The 22,226-nt window shown below is 45.1% G+C and overlaps 1 protein-coding gene across 6 annotated transcripts in view; it reads right to left on the bottom strand.

Moving 5' to 3' along the window:
* Positions 1 to 297: 297 nt before the first annotated feature.
* Positions 298 to 22,226, bottom strand: part of ATP2B2 (ATPase plasma membrane Ca2+ transporting 2) — a 278,639-nt gene continuing 256,710 nt past the window's right edge. For 3 of the 6 annotated variants that reach the window (XM_069735953.1, XM_069735954.1, XM_069735955.1), the window contains 2 exons: positions 16,721 to 16,773; positions 907 to 1,855 (listed from right to left, as the gene is read on the bottom strand). In XM_069735953.1, coding sequence (XP_069592054.1) covers positions 16,766 to 16,773 — 8 coding nt within the window. In that variant the 3' untranslated portion in view covers positions 907 to 1,855; positions 16,721 to 16,765. Of the gene's footprint in view, positions 1,856 to 16,720; positions 16,774 to 22,226 lie in introns of all 6 variants that reach the window. The other 3 variants (XM_069735950.1, XM_069735951.1, XM_069735952.1) reach the window with 1 other exon arrangement.

The following is a 22,226-nucleotide window of genomic DNA, read 5'->3' as shown; positions in this document are numbered from 1 at the left end:
ATACAGAAGGTGACATCTTTCAGGGATAATTTCTCACCATACGGTACATTTGTTCATGAAGGTGACCTGTTCTGTGTTATTTGTACCTGTAATGTAATTGATGGAGTTGTATCACTGCTGATTGTGGCAAACTAGTCTGACAGTGGCATCACTAAATGTGGGTGGGGCGCCTGACACTCGGTGACCACTACCTGACATACCGGGCGGCCAGGAATAATCAGGGTTAAGGCATGCCAAGTTTGGGTGATTATTGCACATGAGCATTTCTCTATGCACTGTATATGCAGAACCAGAATTGCTAAAACAAGCAGCATTTATTGCCTGATAACGCGCTCTGCGACCAAGACTTTCTGTGGAACCGTCAGACACATTTCTTTCGGACCGGTCAACATGATCGAGCTTGTAAACAGATTACATTCATCTTTCATGATGTAAATAGCAAAACAAAACGTGAAGATGAAGATAAAGCAGGAGAGAAGCACAAAGGGAATTATTGCTATTATCCCCCCACATCGGGGAACACAACCTGCCACTTTACCGTATAGGGATTGCTCTGCCGTGAGGCAAGCCGTGAGAATGGCAGACAATCCATGTAGACGTGGACTTCGCCTGGTCCCATGAAGGACAAGTCCCAGCTACATTGCACTTCAAGTTTTAGCAATGTGATCTGTCCAAGGAAAGTGTGCATTGTGTGGATGTCCACGTGAGTCACGCGTTGTGTGGATGTCCACGTGAGTCACGCGTTGTGTGGATGTCCATGTGAGTTACGCGTTGTGTGGATGTCCACGTGAGTCACGCGTTGTGCATGTCATCCACTACAAGTGCTAGACACAAAGACACATACCTGTTCGTGCACCCTACTTGCAATAACTATATTATCTTTTTTTTTGGTAGTTTTTTCTTTTTAACCTCATATTTTAGGGAATAACCCTTGTCACATGCATAAAGGGATTGTACAAAGGTTTCTGTGAGAGTAACAATGAGTTTGTGAGTGTTGTGCAGCTCCAGCACCTGTCTACACGTGTTCACATCTCTCGTTAGACTAACGGGAGTGGGTTTCTATAAGTATCTCCACACGTCTACCGCCTGCAGAAAGCCTTCATATATGTTCCTTCATTATCGGGGTAAAGCCACTGTGTGAGCTGACGTTTCCATCTTCAAGAAGGAAGCTAAAGAGTGCTCCAGTGTATTGGATCCCGAGCTTCAGGCCTACCGAGCTGGTGGCTCCTGTGTGTGTACGAGGTCAATACTGGACACCAGGGAAATGCTTGTTTCTCAAGTCTGCCCCTTGCATGGAAACCTCCACAAACGTAAGGTAAAAAACAAGAGCCGGGGTTGTAGGTGGACATTCATGCAGGACATGGCTGGTTAGCGTTGTACTCAGGAGGGAGCAACATGCGGCTTTTGTAGAAATCGGCCACGTTTTCTTTCCTAGTGCCGTCCGGACACCGAGCTGTGTCACCTCTTCTTTCAGACAGACACAAGTATTGATTGCTTTTATGATTTCTGTATTTTTATTTTGCTGTCGCACTGCCCTGTCCAGCTAAAGGGAGGTTTCCAAGCTGTGGATCGGACTCCCAGGGCTGGAAGAGGTAGCTGATTTGCTGGTCTCCGTGGTCAGATTGATCCCACTGTCAACTGCATTGTTGTTTTTGTTGGGAGAGGGAGGCTGGCTGGAGTTTTGCTTCAGGGCAGGGTCTTCACCCAGTTCTGTGTCATCGATTAGAGGGAAATGTGGCTCAGAATCTTCTATCTTAAATTCTGGATGGGTCATGAAATTGTGAATGGAAGTTCGAGAGTCCGGTTTTTCTAAACCTTCATAGAGAGAGCTACGGAATGCCTTCACGACGCGGATCTGTGCAAGGAGGCAAAGAAGAGGGTGAAACAACATGTGGACAAATAGATTCAAACTTACAACAAAAAGCATGACTGGTTTGTTCACTAAAGAGAAGCATGTTTTGGTTGGGAGCAGAAGATGAAAAGTTGACTTTCTTCAGGCAGCTCAGTGTTCTGTGCTTCACTCCGGTACATAAAGGAAAAAGCATCAGATTCGACAGCAACCCTTAGTAAACAGATGACCCCCAGCTCTTTATCAAGGGTCGGGTGATAAGGACCCTAAATGAAGGTTTACAATAATGATGTAACACAGCAGACTAGAGAAACGCGACAAACACTGGCACTGTCAGATAAGGACAGAACAGAGATGGGAAGAAAGGCTTCATGTTTGCCATTGGTTTCCTGCAGAGATCATGAAAGCTTGGAGCAACCTCCCTCGTCAGCCAGCCTTCATTTTCAGCAGGGATCCCAGGGACCTCTCAGGCTTTTGTAAATATTCTGCCAAAAATAATATTTTCCGCTGGGTACCAAAGACCGGCTAGATAACAATGTCACAGGCCACAGGGCTTTTTTGGACTGACCCTAGCAGACATTTTCATGTCTTTTTGTCCAGAGCGATTCACCCGCTGCTCATTGAGGACTAGTGATCTCTTTCAGGGAACCTCAGCAGACACGGCAGCAAAGACATATCAAAGCAGATGAGAAATGTATAGCGGGCACACGTGGACAAACACATGCCACAATGTATAGAAGGTCACTGGTACAAGACAGAGGACACCGGCACACAGCGACTCCAGCACACTACACTCAAAGCCCTGGAGAATGGCTACAAGCGTTTTCTGATTTTCTCATGCACAAAAGGTAAACGCTTGAGTATAGGCCCAATATTCCCGAGAGCAACTGTGGATTCCTAAAATGATTGAGTACTCTAGAGAATTAATTGCTTTAGGAACCAAATCCTTTCTGCCGTGGAAATTGTGAAGGCACAATCTACCAGATCTGCTGTACACCCATTGTGATATTGGTGATGGACAGATGCACCCAGCATGATCACAACACATTCAGTAATGATCACGGAACGTTCAGTAATGATCACGGCACATTCGGTAATGATCACTGCACATTCAGTAATAATCACATCACATTCAGTAATTATCACCGCACATTTGGTAATGATCACGTCACATTCAGTAATTATCACCGCACATTCGGTAGTGATCATATCACATTCGGTAATGATCACGTCACATTCGGTAATGATCACGTCATATTCAGCAATGATCACATCACATTCGGTAATGATCACATCACATTCAGTAATTATCACCGCACATTCGGTAGTGATCATATCACATTCGGTAGTGATCACATTCGGTAGTGATCACGTCACATTCGGTAATGATCACGTCACATTTGCTAATGATCACACCACATTCAGTAATGATCACGCCACATTGGCTAATGATCACCGCACATTCACTAATGATCACGCCACATTCGCTAATGATCACACCACATTTGGTAATTATCACCGCACATTGGCTAATGATCACTGCACATTCGCTAATGATCACGCCACATTTGGTAATTATCACCGCACATTGGCTAATGATCACTGCACATTCGCTAATGATCACGCCACATTTGCTAATGATCACGCCACATTTGCTAATGATCACGCCACATTTGCTAATGATCACGCCACATTTGGTAATTATCACTGCGCATTCCGTAATGATCACTGCACATTCAATAATGATCCGTAGTAATGATTCAGTAATGATTCAATGCTGATTTAGTAAGGAGCCCTGGCCTCCTCCTGCTGTCTCAAACTCAAAAATATTTCCTGGATCCGCTCATTCCTTGACCACAAAACCACAAACACTAGTGCATGCCCTTATCAACTCCAGCCTCGACTACTGCAACCTCCTACTCTCTGGCCTCCCCTCTAGCACTCCATCCTACACTCTGCTGCCCGACTAATCCACCTGTCTCCCCTATTCCTCAGCCTCTCCCCTATGTCATGCCCTTCACTGGCTTCCTATTGTCCAGAGGCTACAGTTCAAAACCCTAACTATGACATACAAAGCCATCCGCAGACTGTCTCCTCCATACATCTGCGACATGGTCTCCCGGTACTTACCTACACGCAACCTTCGATCCTCTCAAAATCTCCTCCTTTACTCCCCTCTCATCTCCTCTTCCCACAATCGCATACAAGACTTCTCCCGTGCTTCCCCCATATTCTGGAACTCTACCCCAACACATCAGACTCTCGCCTACCACGGAAACCTTCAAAAGGAACCTGAAGACTCACCTCTTCCGAGAAGCCTAGAACCTGCAGTGATCCTGAACTTACTGAACCGCCGCACAACCAGCTGTACCCTCTCCTAGTGTATCCTCACCCATCCCCTGTAGACTGTGAGCCCTCTCTTTTCCTGTACTGTACCTGTGTGCCTTGTTTTTGCTCATGTTTATTGTACTTGTCTATGTATGCCTTTTCACATGTAAAGCGCCATGGAAAAATAGCGCTATAAAAATGTCTAATAATAATAAATCACTGCACATTCGCGAAGGATCACTGCACATTTGGTAACGACCACTGCACATTTGGTAACGATCACTGCACATTCCGTAACGATCACTGCACATTCCGTAACGATCACTTCACATTCCGTAACGATCACTGCACATTCCGTAACGATCACTTCACATTCCGTAACGATCACTGCACATACAGTAATGATCACTGCACATTCCGTAACGATCACTTCACATTCCGTAACGATCACTGCACATACAGTAATGATCACTGCACATACAGTAACGATCACTGCACATTCATTAACGATCACTGCACATTCCGTAACGATCACTGCACATTCCGTAACGATCACTGCACATTCCGTAACGATCACTGCACATTCCGTAACGATCACTTCACATTCCGTAACGATCACTGCACATTCCATAACGATCACTTCACATTCCGTAACGATCACTGCACATACAGTAATGATCACTGCACATTCCGTAACGATCACTTCACATTCCGTAACGATCACTGCACATACAGTAATGATCACTGCACATACAGTAACGATCACTGCACATTCCGTAACGATCACTGCACATTCCGTAACGATCACTGCACATACAGTAATGATCACTGCACATTCCGTAACGATCACTTCACATTCCGTAACGATCACTGCACATACAGTAACGATCACTGCACATACAGTAACGATCACTGCACATTCCGTAACGATCACTGCACATTCCGTAACGATCACTGCACATTCCGTAACGATCACTTCACATTCCGTAACGATCACTTCACATTCCGTAACGATCACTGCACATTCCGTAACGATCACTGCACATTCCGTAACGATCACTGCACATTCCGTAACGATCACTGCACATTCCGATCACTGCACATACAGTAATGATCACTGCACATTCTGTAACGATCACTGCACATTCCGTAACGATCACTGCACATTCCGTAACGATCACTTCACATTCCGTAACGATCACTGCACATTCCGTAACGATCACTGCACATTCCGTAACGATCACTGCACATTCCGATCACTGCACATACAGTAACGATCACTGCACATTCCGTAACGATCACTTCACATTCCGTAACGATCACTGCACATTCCGTAACGATCACTGCACATTCCGTAACGATCACTTCACATTCCGTAACGATCACTGCACATTCCGTAACGATCACTTCACATTCCGTAACGATCACTGCACATACAGTAATGATCACTGCACATTCCGTAACGATCACTTCACATTCCGTAACGATCACTGCACATACAGTAACGATCACTGCACATTCCGTAACGATCACTTCACATTCCGTAACGATCACTGCACATTCCGTAACGATCACTGCACATTCCGTAACGATCACTGCACATTCCGTAACGATCACTGCACATTTCGATCACTGCACATACAGTAATGATCACTGCACATTCCGTAACGATCACTGCACATTCCGTAACGATCACTGCACATTCCGTAACGATCACTTCACATTCCGTAACGATCACTGCACATTCCGTAACGATCACTGCACATTCCGTAACGATCACTGCACATTCCGATCACTGCACATACAGTAATGATCACTGCACATTCCGTAACGATCACTTCACATTCCGTAACGATCACTGCACATTCCGTAACGATCACTGCACATTCCGTAACGATCACTGCACATTCCGTAACGATCACTTCACATTCCGTAACGATCACTGCACATTCCGTAACGATCACTTCACATTCCGTAACGATCACTGCACATACAGTAATGATCACTGCACATTCCGTAACGATCACTTCACATTCCGTAACGATCACTGCACATACAGTAACGATCACTGCACATTCCGTAACGATCACTTCACATTCCGTAACGATCACTGCACATTCCGTAACGATCACTGCACATTCCGTAACGATCACTGCACATTCCGTAACGATCACTGCACATTTCGATCACTGCACATACAGTAATGATCACTGCACATTCCGTAACGATCACTGCACATTCCGTAACGATCACTGCACATTCCGTAACGATCACTTCACATTCCGTAACGATCATTGCACATTCCGTAACGATCACTGCACATTCCGTAACGATCACTGCACATTCCGATCACTGCACATACAGTAATGATCACTGCACATTCCGTAACGATCACTTCACATTCCGTAACGATCACTGCACATTCCGTAACGATCACTGCACATTCCGTAACGATCACTTCACATTCCGTAACGATCACTTCACATTCCGTAACGATCACTGCACATTCCGTAACGATCACTGCACATTCCGTAACGATCACTGCACATACAGTAATGATCACTGCACATTCCGTAACGATCACTTCACATTCCGTAACGATCACTGCACATACAGTAATGATCACTGCACATACAGTAATGATCAGTGCACATACAGTAACGATCACTGCACATACAGTAACGATCACTGCACATTCCGTAACGATCACTGCACATTCCGATCACTGCACATACAGTAATGATCACTGCACATTCCGTAACGATCACTGCACATTCTGTAACGATCACTGCACATTCCGTAACGATCACTGCACATTCCGTAACGATCACTTCACATTCCGTAACGATCACTGCACATTCCGTAACGATCACTTCACATTCCGTAACGATCACTGCACATACAGTAATGATCACTGCACATTCCGTAACGATCACTTCACATTCCGTAACGATCACTGCACATACAGTAATGATCACTGCACATTCCGTAACGATCACTGCACATTCCGTAACGATCACTGCACATTCCGATCACTGCACATACAGTAATGATCACTGCACATTCCGTAACGATCACTTCACATTCCGTAACGATCACTGCACATTCCGTAACGATCACTTCACATTCCGTAACGATCACTGCACATACAGTAATGATCACTGCACATTCCGTAACGATCACTTCACATTCCGTAACGATCACTGCACATACAGTAACGATCACTGCACATTCCGTAACGATCACTGCACATTCCGTAACGATCACTGCACATTCCGTAACGATCACTGCACATTCCGTAACGATCACTTCACATTCCGTAACGATCACTGCACATACAGTAATGATCACTGCACATTCCGTAACGATCACTTCACATTCCGTAACGATCACTGCACATGCAGTAATGATCACTGCACATACAGTAACGATCACTGCACATTCCGTAACGATCACTGCACATTCCGTAACGATCACTGCACATTCCGATCACTTCACATTCCGTAACGATCACTTCACATTCCGTAACGATCACTGCACATTCCGTAACGATCACTGCACATTCCGTAACGATCACTGCACATTCCGTAACGATCACTGCACATTCCGTAACGATCACTGCACATTCCGTAACGATCACTTCACATTCCGTAACGATCACTGCACATTCCGTAACGATCACTGCACATACAGTAACGGTCACTGCACATTCCGTAACGATCACTTCACATTCCGTAACGATCACTGCACATACAGTAATGATCACTGCACATTCCGTAACGATCACTTCACATTCCGTAACAATCACTGCACATACAGTAATGATCACTGCACATTCCGTAACGATCACTGCACATTCCGTAACGATCACTGCACATACAGTAACGATCACTGCACATACAGTAACGATCACTGCACATACAGTAACGATCACTGCACATTCCGTAACGATCACTGCACATTCCGTAACGATCACTGCTCATTCCGTAACGATCACTGCACATTCCGTAACGATCACTGCACATTCCGTAACGGTCACTTCACATTCCGTAACGATCACTGCACATACAGTAACGATCACTGCACATTCCGTAACGATCACTGCACATTCCGTAACGATCACTGCACATACAATAACGATCACTGCACATTCCGTAACGATCACTGCACATTCCGTAACGATCACTGCACATTCCGTAACGATCACTGCACATTCCGTAACGATCACTGCACATTCAGCAACGATCACTGCACATTCCGTAACGATCACTGCACATTCCGTAACGATCACTGCACATTCCGTAACGATCACTGCACATTCCGTAACGATCACTGCACATACAGTAACGATCACTGCACATTCCGTAACGCTCACTGCACATACAGTAACGCTCACTGCACATACAGTAACGCTCACTGCACATACAGTAACGCTCACTGCACATACAGTAACGATCACTGCACATACAGTAACGATCACTGCACATACAGTAACGATCACTGCACATTCCGTAACGCTCACTGCACATACAGTAACGCTCACTGCACATACAGTAACGCTCACTGCACATACAGTAACGCTCACTGCACATACAGTAACGCTCACTGCACATACAGTAACGATCACTGCACATACAGTAACGATCACTGCACATACAGTAACGATCACTGCACATTCCGTAACGATCACTGCACATTCCGTAACGATCACTGCACATACAGTAACGATCACTGCACATACAGTAACGATCACTGCACATACAGTAACGATCACTGCACATTCCGTAACGATCACTGCACATTCCGTAACGATCACTGCTCATTCCGTAACGATCACTTCACATTCCGTAACGATCACTGCACATTCCGTAACGATCACTGCACATTCCGTAACGGTCACTTCACATTCCGTAACGATCACTGCACATACAGTAACGATCACTGCACATTCCGTAACGATCACTGCACATTCCGTAACGATCACTGCACATACAATAACGATCACTGCACATTCCGTAACGATCACTGCACATTCCGTAACGATCACTGCACATTCCGTAACGATCACTGCACATTCCGTAACGATCACTGCACATTCAGCAACGATCACTGCACATTCCGTAACGATCACTGCACATTCCGTAACGATCACTGCACATTCCGTAACGATCACTGCACATTCCGTAACGATCACTGCACATACAGTAACGATCACTTCACATTCCGTAACGATCACTGCACATTCCGTAACGATCACTGCACATTCCGTAACGATCACTGCACATTCCGTAACGATCACTGCACATTCCGTAACGATCACTGCACATACAGTAACGCTCACTGCACATACAGTAACGCTCACTGCACATACAGTAACGATCACTGCACATTCCGTAACGATCACTGCACATTCCGTAACGATCACTGCACATTCCGTAACGCTCACTGCACATACAGTAACGCTCACTGCACATACAGTAACGCTCACTGCACATACAGTAACGATCACTGCACATACAGTAACGATCACTGCACATACAGTAACGATCACTGCACATTCCGTAACGATCACTGCACATACAATAATGATCACTGCACATTCCGTAACGATCACTGCACATTCCGTAACGATCACTGCACATTCCGTAACGATCACTGCACATACAGTAACGATCACTGCACATTCCGTAACGATCACTGCACATACAGTAACGATCACTTCACATTCCGTAACGATCACTGCACATTCCGTAACGATCACTGCACATTCCGTAACGATCACTGCACATTCCGTAACGATCACTGCACATTCCGTAACGATCACTGCACATTCAGCAATGATCACTGCACATTCCGTAACGATCGCTGCACATTCCGTAACGATCGCTGCACATTCCGTAACGATCACTGCACATACAGTAACGATCACTTCACATACAGTAACGATCACTTCACATTCCGTAACGATCACTGCACATTCCGTAACGATCACTGCACATTCCGTAACGATCACTGCACATTCCGTAACGATCACTGCACATTCCGTAACGATCACTGCACATTCCGTAACGATCACTGCACATACAGTAACGCTCACTGCACATACAGTAACGCTCACTGCACATACAGTAACGCTCACTGCACATACAGTAACGCTCACTGCACATACAGTAACGATCACTGCACATACAGTAACGATCACTGCACATTCCGTAACGATCACTGCACATTCCGTAACGATCACTGCACATTCCGTAACGATCACTGCACATTCCGTAACGATCACTGCACATTCCGTAACGATCACTGCACATTCCGTAACGCTCACTGCACATACAGTAACGCTCACTGCACATACAGTAACGCTCACTGCACATACAGTAACGCTCACTGCACATACAGTAACGCTCACTGCACATTCCGTAACGATCACTGCACATACAGTAACGATCACTGCACATTCCGTAACGATCACTGCACATTCCGCAATGATCACATTCAGTAATGGATCCAATGTCTTCCGAGCACACAAGCTGTTAAGCATTCTCTGGATATCTGCTTTCATTCTCTCCTTTCCCGACATACACGGGATGGAAAAGATCTGATGACAAACTGAATGGTAAAATCTTATTTGTGCCCTAGATGTGAACAAACACGCAGGCTTCACTCTACTAAAGGAATAATTGTGGGAACCAGCTGGAACCATTGATGGAAGCAGACAGTAATAACACGGACAGAGCGGACTGGAGACACCACGACAGAAGACGTCTCCGGACAGAGGAGTTACGAGACAGACATGACAAGAGTGTCCTTCACACGTAGGACTCTTCTTCCCCACCAGCTGGAACAAATGTCAAGCAAATCTTCCTCCGATCCCTGCAAGTGAGATGGAAATAATACTGCAAGTGCTGGGAAAGAAAGATGTCACGTGTGACCGTGAGAGCGTAGAAAGTCCTCCATGGAACCTCATGTATGTGGGTTCAGGGTCCATACCTGCATCAGGGTCCTGTACTGAGCTTCATGTATGTGAGTAGTGTCTGTACCCACAACTACAGTGCTCAGCAGAAATCAGTACACCCTCTTTCTGAAGTAACATTTTAATCAATGTCCCACTGAAAACCAGAACTGTTTCCAAAATGTGGAGAATTCTGAGTTTCATAGAACATTTTCCCCATAAGAATTAGAATAAGGTTATAATATAATTCTCATTACAAAATTAGATACCGTAATTCAAAAATTAGTACACCCCCCTCAGTTACTTCTTTATCTAGTATTGTGTGTGACCGCCATGATGTGTGAGGAGGTACCGAGTCTTCTAGGCCTGGAAGGAACAAGGTGGTGATATATTACAGCAGACCTGGGCAAAGCGTGGCCCGCGGGCAACATCCGGCAATCTGGCTGTCTCAGTCTGGCCCGCGGACCAGAGATCCATGAGCCGCACCGTGCCCGTCCGCTCTCTGTCTCCATCTGCGCTGACTAGAGAGGTGGAGGAAGAGCCTCCGACAACTTCTACCAGCAATCAGCATGTGAAACAGCTGACACGATTAAATGACGTACTGCGGAGAGTCAGCACACCAGAGGCAGGGAGAGAAGCAGAGCTCCGGGGAACGGGACCGAGGTGAGTATGTGGTGGTCTTTTTTTTTTTCATGTGTATGGGATGTTTGGGTGGGTATGAGGAGACTATGGGAGTGACAGTGGGGCTCATGTAGTATATATAGGAAGGCTGTGTGGGGCTCATGCAGCATATATACACTGCTCAACACAAACAACAGAATATAACTCCAAATAAATCAATCTTCTGTGAAATCAAACTGTCCACTTAGGAACAACACTGATTGACAATCAATTTCACATGGTGTTGTGCAAATGGAATAGACAACAGATGGAAATTATTGGCAATTATCAAGACACCCTCAATAAAGGAGCGGTTCTGCAGGTGGGGACCACAGACCACACCTCAGTACAATGCTTTCTGGCTGATGTTTTGGTCACTTTTAAATGTTGGTTGTGCTTTCACACTCGTGGTAGCATGAGACGGACTCTACAACCCACACAAGTGGCTCAGGTAGTGCAGCTCATCCAGGATGGCACATCAATGCGAGCTGTGGAAAGAAGGTTTGCTGTGTCTGTCAGCGTAGTGTCCAGGGGCTGTAGGCGCTACCAGGAGACAGGCCAGTACACCAGGAGACGTGGAGGGGGCCGTAGGAGGGCAACAACCCAGCAGCAGGACCGCTACCTCAGCCTTTGTGCAAAGAGGAACAGGAGGAGCACTGCCAGAGCCCTGCAAAATGACCTCCAGCAGGCCACAAATGTGCATGTCTACACAAATGGTTAGAAACCGACTCCATGAGGATGGTCTGAGTGCACGACGTCCATAGATGGGAGTTGTGTTCACAGTCCAACACTGTGCAGGACGCTTAGCATTTGCCACAGAACACCAGGATTGGCAAATTCGTCACTGGTGTCTTGTGCTCTTCACAGATGAAAGCAGGTTCTCACTGACCACATGTGACAGACGTGACAGAGTCTGGAGATGCCGTGGAGAGCGATCTGCCTTAAACATCCTTCAGCATGACCGGTTTGGCAGTGGGTCAGTAATGATGTGGGGTGGCATTTCTTTGGAGGGCCACACAGCCCTCCATATGCTCTTCAGAGGTAGCCCGACTGCCATTAGCTACTGAGATGAGATCCTCAGACCTCTTGTGAGACCATATGCTGGTGCGGCTGGCCCTAGGTTCCTCCTAATGCAGGACAATGCCAGACCTCATGTGGCTGGAGTGTGTCAGCAGTTCCTGCAAGATGAAGGCATTGAAGCTATGGACTGGCCCCGCCCGTTCCCCAGACCTGAATTCGATTTAATACATCTGTGACATCATGTCTCACGCCATACACCAACGTCACGTTGCACCACAGACTGTCCAAGAGTTGGCAGATGCCTTAGTCCAGGTCTGGGAGGAGATCCCTCTGGAGACCATCCGCCGCCTCATCAGGAGCATGCCCAGGCATTGTAGGGAGGTCATACAGGCACGAGGAGGCCACACACAATACTGAGCATCATTTCCTTGTCTTGAGGCATTTCCACTGAAGTTGGATCAGCCTGTAACTTTATTTTCCACTTTGATTTTGAGCATCAGTCCAACTCCAGAGCTCCGTGGGATATTAGTTGTGATTTGCGTTGATGATTTTTAGGTTTTATTGTTCTCAACACATTCCACTATGCAATGAATAAAGACTTATAACTGGAATATTTCATTCAGTGATATCTATGATGTGAGATTTTAGTGTTCTCTTTATTTTTGGGCTTTTTTCATGCAGTATATCTAAGGAGGTTGTGTGGGGCTCATGCAGTATATATAGAGAGGCTGTGTGGGGCTTATGCAGTATATATAGGGAGGCTGTTATGGTCTCTCATGTGGTCCCTTGGGAAAATTAATTGCCCACCCCTGTATTACAGCATTGATGGGCCCATGAAGTCACAGATGTGCTGCTCTGTAGTGACCATCACTTTGACCCTCGGTGGACAGCTCGTCTTCTCCACATGGCAATGATACGAACTCACATCTGTTGCATTTGTGGAGAAGAATGGGTGACGGTGACTCAGTGACCAAGTGTCTTCTGACAACCGGACCCCTATGTTGAGCTCTGGGGACAAGTTGTCACCAATCTCCATCGGGCATCCAGGCTCCGGAGCTTGTTATGGAGATGTAGGAATATGGACACTGTAATATGTCGCCACCTTGTTCCATTTTGGCCGAGAAGACTCAGTGCCTCCTCACACATCATGGTGGTCACACACAATACTAGATGGACGAGTTACTGATGGGGGTGTACTCATTTCTTCATCAGATAATTGCAATAAAGCTGAAAATTCTGTAATAAGTTATATTATAACCTCCTTGTCCTGTTACGGGGGAAAATGTTCTGTGAAACCAAGAATTATCAGAAAGTGGAAATTGTACAGTCAGATAATGATTAAAATCATACGATTCAGAGAGGGTGTACTCATTTCTGCTGAGCACTGTATATATACATTGTACTGATATTGCAAGGGTGTACTCACTTATGCTGAGCACTGTGTATATTCTGTACTGATAATACAGGGGTCTACTCTCTTATGCTGAGTACTGTATATATAATGCACTGATAATACAGGGGTGTACTCACTTATACTGAGCACTGCATATACAATGTACTGATAATACAAGGGTCTACTCTCTTATGCTGAGTACTGTATATATAATGCACTGATAATACGGGGGTATACTCACTTATCATGAGCACTGTATATAATGTACTGATAATACATGGGTGTACTCACTTATCCTGAGCAATATATATATATATATATATATATATATATAATGTACTGATAATACAGGGGTGTACTCATTTCTGCTGAACACTGTATATATATACTATATATATATATATATATATATATATATATATATACTGATAATGCAGGGGTGTATTCTCTTATGCTGAGCACTATATATGTAATGTATTGCTAATACAGGGGTGTACTATTTCTGCTACGCACTGTGTATATAATGTAAAGATAATACAGGGGTGTACTCAATTATGCTGAGCACTGTGTATATAATGCACTGATAATACAGGGGTGTACTCTCTTATGCTGAGCACTGTATATGTAATGTACTTCTAATACAGGGGGTGTATTCATTTCTGCTGAGCACTGTATATATAATGTAAAGATAATACAGGGGTGGGCTCACATGCTGAGCACTATATATATAATAAAGCGCTGTAAATCGCTGCAGAATATGTTGGCGCTATATAAATAAAATTATTATTATTATAATGCACTGATAATGCAGGGGGTGTACTCACTTATACTAAGCACTGTATATATACTGTACTGATAATACAGGGGTGTAGTCACTTATCCTGAGCCCTGTATATATAATGCACTGATAATACAGGGGGTGTATTCATTTCTGCTGAGCACTGTATATATAATGCACTGATAATACAGGGGGTGTATTCATTTCTGCTGAGCACTGTATATATAATGCACTGATCATACAGGGGGTGTATTCATTTCTGCTGAGCACTGTATATATAATGCACTGCTAATACAGGGGTGCACTCGCTTATCCTGAGCTCTGTATATATAATGTACGGATAATACAGGGATGTACTCCCTTATTCTGAGCAGTTATATATAATGTACAGATAATAGAGGGGTGTACTCACTTATTCTGAGCACAGTATAAATAATGTACTGATAATACAGGTGTGTACTCACTGACCCTGAGCACTGTTTACATAATATACTGATAATAGAGGGGTGTACTCACTTATACTGAGCACTGTATATATTCTGTACTGATAATATAGGGGTGTACTCACTTAAGCTGAGCACTGTATATCATGTACTGATAATACAGGGGTGTACTCGCTTATCCTGAGCTCTGTATATATAATGTACTGATAATACAGGGATGTACTCCCTTATTCTGAGCAGTGTATATATAATGTACAGATAATAGAGGGGTGTACTCACTTATTCTGAGCACAGTATAAATAATGTACTGATAATACAGGGGTGTACTCACTTATCCTGAGCAATGTATATATAATGTACTGATAATACAGGGGTGCACTCACTTATCCTGAGCACTGTATAAATAATGTACTGATAATACAGGGGTGTACTCGCTTATCCTGAGCACTGTATATATAATGTACTGATAATACAGGGGTGTACTCACTTATCCTGAGCACTATATATAATGCACTGATAATACAGGGGTGCACTCGCTTATCCTGAACACTGTGCATCCTCTAGCTAGGATCAGGTATGTGAGAAGACTCCTTTCCGGCAGCCAGTTTCCTGGGCCATAAATGTGAATGGCGATTTTTCTGGGAATCCACCATGGCTTCGGAGTGGATGTGGCCTTTGTGGCTTCTTGGTGTCACGAGTGTACAAGACATAAGCCCTCTGCAGACCCCATTAGCCACTGTACGGTTGTGAGGTGAGGGCTCTACAATAGAAAGTTAGAGCTGCTATCGGTTCCACATCAAAGACGGCAACAATAAAAACTCAACACGTGAAAAAAGTCTTTCTAGAAGCAAGAATTGACTATGAAGGGGACATCTGGGCAAAAGCTCAATGACGAGATTACAACTCTGTGGTTGGAGCAGAAAATCGGTGGTGACAGTGGAGACAGGGCAGCCATCAATAGTCTGACAACAGGCAGGTGGTGTCCTTTACATATTCATTTGTCAGAGTGTTTTATGCTGCTGCAGACAATGGGCCACATGTGAGTGCATTTATCTTGTGTAAATAAAGTGACCCCCAAAACTGCAGTTCTACCTACGGGGGAATATGATGTATGCCAGAGGAAGGATGCGTATAATGGGGAGCGCTTTGTACCTGATGGAGTCCTCTAGATTTCATGTCTGCACGGTTGGTAATTTTTGGGCCAATACTCGAAGGTTTACCCTAGCTTTGTCAAAATGAAACCCTTGAACTCTGCGTCACATTCAGTTTATGCTCAAGGTTAAAGACTCACAACCTCTTTATAGTTCACTCTCTCGCTAAACCTTTGGTCCAGTGTTCTCTAGCCCTCTAAGGAAGACAAAGTGGGAAAGGTTTAGACAAAGAGCAGACCAGCAAGGAGAGAAATGCACATCCAGTTCTACAGCTATGACAATAAATACATTGTCCCAAGAGATGCCAACTGCTGACAACCATGAACAGGAAGGAGGAGATGAAGGGAGATGTGCATGCGTCATTTATGATAAATCACTCTCTGAATCATGGACCAAAATGCATAAAGAGCCTGCATGACCAAGATCTGATCTTATTGTGTGCATTGGAAGACTCTTGACTAATTGTTGGTAAAGGCATCTGTTCTTAGGTCAGGGACTTATATGATAGCAAATGTTCTAATTATGTGTCAGGAAAGTAGGGTCCTCACAAGGACCTGTCGCAACACCCATATCTTGGTGAGCCATGATGGTTCCCTATATAGCCAAAAGCTGTTCCTGGTCTACAACATCAATGTTATACTGGCAACCATTACACAAGAGTCTTAAAATTGTCTTTCTAAACAAAAGCCCAGATGTTCTTGGTGCCGGGCACATAGTAATTATTTACATGGGAAGCTTTAACTGGTTATATGAACTAAATGACTGTAACTAGTCTATTGCCCAGCAGAAGAACAGTAAGAACCTGCTACTTTGGCATGTAATACCACTCTGGACCTTGCTTCTGCACCCACTAAAACAGTGCTTAAAATTAACACCACAAATGATGAAAGTACAACCATCGGAGTTAAAAAAAAATTGTTACAATTCATGAAGATATTTTTAAGTCTCACAGTTCCTCAGCAGAAGAATAGGAACATCTCTCAGTTCCCCAGCATTAGACTAGGAATACCTCCGTTCTATCAGAGAATAGGAACATCTTACTGGTTGGTTCTCCAGTAGTAGACTAGGAACATCTCACGGTTCCCCAGCAGTAGACTAGGAACATCTGACAGTTCTGCAGCAGTAGACTAGGAACATTGTTATGGCTGGCAATCAGGCAACACAGCGTGCAGTAATCAGCGCACATACAGAGATCTGGCAAAAACCCAAAACAATAGGACGAGCTCTGAGACGTGGAATCTCTGTAGACTGCAGTACCTGAACTGTCCTCACACAACTGGAAGCAGCAGTGGATTGCGCCTATCAACTACCTATGCAACTCGGCACTGCCTGAGGAGCTGACTAGCCTGAAGATAGAAATACAAGCCTGACTTACCTCAGAGAAATACCCCAAAGGAATAGGCAGCCCCCACATATAATGACTGTTAGCAAGATGAAAAGACAAACGTAGGAATGAAATAGATTCAGCAAAGTGAGGCCCGATATTCTAGACAGAGCGAGGATAGCAAAGAGAACTATGCAGTCTACAAAAAACCCTAAAACGAAAACCACGCAAAGGGGCAAAAAAGACCCACCGTGCCGAACTAACAGCACGGCGGTGCACCCCTTTGCTTCTCAGAGCTTCCAGCAAAAGATAATAAGAAGCTGGACAGAAAAAAACAGAAAACAAACTAGAAGCACTTATCTAGCAGAGCAGCAGGCCCAAGGAAAGATGCAGTAGCTCAGATCCAACACTGGAACATTGACAAGGAGCAAGGAAGACAGACTCAGGTGGAGCTAAATAGCAAGGCAGCCAACGAGCTCACCAAAACACCTGAGGGAGGAAGCCCAGAGACTGCAATACCACTTGTGACCACAGAAGTGAACTCAGCCACAGAATTCACAACAGTACCCCCCCCTTGAGGAGGGGTCACCGAACCCTCACCAGAACCCCCAGGCCGACCAGGATGAGCCACATGAAAGGCACGAACAAGATCTGGGGCATGGACATCAGAGGCAAAAACCCAGGAATTATCTTCCTGAGCATAACCCTTCCATTTGACCAGATACTGGAGTTTCCGTCTAGAGACACGAGAATCCAAAATCTTCTCCACAATATACTCCAATTCCCCCTCCACCAAAACAGGGGCAGGAGGCTCCACAGATGGAACCATAGGTGCCACGTATCTCCTCAACAACGACCTATGGAATACATTATGTATGGAAAAGGAGTCTGGGAGGGTCAGACGAAAAGACACCGGATTGAGAATCTCAGAAATCCTATACGGACCAATAAAACGAGGTTTAAATTTAGGAGAGGAAACCTTCATAGGTATATGACGAGAAGATAACCAAACCAGATCCCCAACACGAAGTCGGGGTCCCACACGGCGTCTGCGATTAGCGAAAAGCTGAGCCTTCTCCTGGGACAAGGTCAAATTGTCCACTACCTGAGTCCAGATCTGCTGCAACCTGTCCACCACATAATCCACACCAGGACAGTCCGAAGACTCAACCTGTCCTGAAGAGAAACGAGGATGGAACCCAGAATTGCAGAAAAATGGAGAGACCAAGGTAGCCGAGCTGGCCCGATTATTAAGGGCGAACTCAGCCAACGGCAAAAATGACACCCAATCATCCTGGTCAGCGGAAACAAAACATCTCAGATATGTTTCCAAGGTCTGATTGGTTCGTTCGGTCTGGCCATTAGTCTGAGGATGGAAGGCCGAGGAAAAAGATAGGTCAATGCCCATCCTACCACAAAAGGCTCGCCAGAACCTCGAGACAAACTGGGAACCTCTGTCAGAAACAATATTCTCAGGAATGCCATGTAAACGAACCACATGCTGGAAGAACAAAGGCACCAAATCAGAGGAGGAAGGCAATTTAACCAAGGGCACCAGATGGACCATTTTAGAAAAGCGATCACAGACCACCCAAATGACAGACATCTTTTGAGAAACGGGAAGGTCAGAAATGAAATCCATCGAAATATGTGTCCAAGGCCTCTTCGGGACCGGCAAGGGCAAAAGCAACCCACTGGCACGTGAACAGCAGGGCTTAGGCCTAGCACAAATTCCACAGGACTGCACAAAAGCACGCACATCCCGCGACAGAGATGGCCACCAGAAGGATCTAGCAACCAACTCCCTGGTACCAAAGATTCCTGGATGACCGGCCAGCACCGAACAATGAAGTTCAGAGATAACTTTACTAGTCCACCTATCAGGGACGAACAGTTTCTCGGCCGGACAACGATCAGGTTTATTAGCCTGAAATTTCTGCAACACTCTCCGCAAATCAGGGGAGATGGCAGACACAATGACTCCTTCCTTGAGGATACTCGCCGGCTCAGATAACCCCGGAGAGTCGGGCACAAAACTCCTAGACAGAGCATCCGCCTTCACATTTTTAGAGCCCGGAAGGTATGAAATCACAAAATCAAAACGAGCAAAAAATAACGACCAACGGGCCTGTCTAGGATTCAAGCGCTTGGCAGACTCAAGATAAGTAAGGTTCTTATGATCAGTCAAAACCACCACGCGATGCTTAGCACCCTCAAGCCAATGACGCCACTCCTCGAATGCCCACTTCATGGCCAGCAACTCTCGGTTGCCCACATCATAATTACGCTCAGCAGCAGAAAATTTCCTGGAAAAGAAAGCACATGGTTTGAACACTGAGCAACCAGAACCTCTCTGTGACAAAACCGCCCCTGCACCAATCTCAGAAGCATCAACCTCGACCTGGAACGGAAGAGAAACATCAGGTTGACACAACACAGGGGCACAGCAAAAACGACGCTTCAACTCCTGAAAAGCTTCCACGGCAGCAGAAGACCAATTAACCAAATCAGCACCCTTCTTGGTCAAATCGGTCAATGGTCTGGCAATGCTAGAAAAATTACAGATGAAGCGACGATAAAAATTAGCAAAGCCCAGGAATTTCTGCAAACTTTTTAGAGATGTCGGCTGAGTCCAATCCTGGATGGCCTGAACCTTAACCGGATCCATCTCGATAGTAGAAGGGGAAAAGATGAACCCCAAAAATGAAACTTTCTGCACACCGAAGAGACACTTTGATCCCTTCACGAACAAGGAATTAGCACGCAGTACCTGGAAAACCATTCTGACTTGCTTTACATGAGACTCCCAATCATCTGAGAAGATCAAAATGTCATCCAAGTAAACAATCAAGAACTTATCCAGATACTCACGGAAAATGTCATGCATAAAAGACTGAAAAACAGATGGAGCATTGGCAAGTCCGAACGGCATCACCAGATACTCAAAATGACCCTCGGGCGTATTAAATGCCGTTTTCCATTCATCTCCCTGCCTGATTCTCACCAGATTATACGCACCACGAAGATCAATCTTAGTAAACCAACTAGCCCCCTTAATCCGAGCAAACAAGTCAGAAATCAATGGCAAGGGATACTGAAACTTAACAGTGATCTTATTAAGAAGGCGGTAATCAATACACGGTCTTAGCGAACCATCCTTCTTGGCTACAAAAAAGAACCCTGCTCCCAATGGTGACGACGATGGGCGAATATGTCCCTTCTCCAGGGACTCCTTCACATAACTACGCATAGCGGTGTGTTCAGGTACGGACAAATTAAATAAACGACCCTTAGGGAATTTACTACCAGGAATCAAATCGATAGCACAATCACAATTCCTATGCGGAGGAAGGGCATCAGACTTGGACTCTTCAAATACATCCTGAAAGTCCGACAAGAACTCTGGGATGTCAGAAGGAATGGATGACGAAATAGACAAAAATGGAACATCACCATGTACTCCCTGACAACCCCAGCTGGTTACCGACATAGAGTTCCAATCCAATACTGGATTATGGGTTTGTAGCCATGGCAACCCCAACACGACCACATCATGCAAATTATGCAGTACCAAAAAGCGAATAACTTCCTGATGTGCAGGAGCCATGCACATGGTCAGCTGGGCCCAGTACTGAGGCTTATTCTTGGCCAGAGGTGTAGCATCAATTCCTCTCAACGGAATAGGACACCGCAAAGGCTCCAAGAAAAATCCACAACGTTTAGCATAATCCAAATCCATCAGATTCAGGGCAGCGCCTGAATCCACAAACGCCATGACAGAATATGATGACAAAGAGCACATTAAGGTAATGGACAAAAGGAATTTGGACTGTATAGTACCAATAACGGCAGAGCTATCGAACCGCCTAGTGCGTTTAGGACAATTAGAAATAGCATGAGTAGAATCACCACAATAGAAACACAGTCTGTTCAGACGTCTGTGTTCGTGCCGTTCTACTTTAGTCATAGTCCTGTTGCACTGCATAGGCTCAGGCTTACTCTCAGACAATACCGCCAGATGGTGCACAGATTTACGCTCGCGCAAGCGACGACCGATCTGAATGGCCAAGGACATAGACTCATTCAAACCAGCAGGCATAGGAAATCCCACCATTACATCCTTAAGAGCTTCAGAGAGACCCTTTCTGAACAAAGCCGCTAGTGCAGATTCATTCCACAGAGTGAGTACTGACCATTTTCTAAATTTCTGACAATATACTTCTACATCATCCTGACCCTGGCATAAAGCCAGCAGATTTTTCTCAGCTTGATCCACTGAATTAGGCTCATCGTAAAGCAATCCCAGCGCCTGGAAAAATGCATCA

This window comes from Ranitomeya imitator, chromosome 8 (assembly GCF_032444005.1).
Source record: "Ranitomeya imitator isolate aRanImi1 chromosome 8, aRanImi1.pri, whole genome shotgun sequence".
In the NCBI taxonomy this organism is placed as follows: Eukaryota; Metazoa; Chordata; class Amphibia; order Anura; family Dendrobatidae; genus Ranitomeya; species Ranitomeya imitator.
The sequence above is the reverse complement of the archived record's forward strand: the minus strand, read 5'-3'. Positions and strand labels throughout refer to the sequence as shown.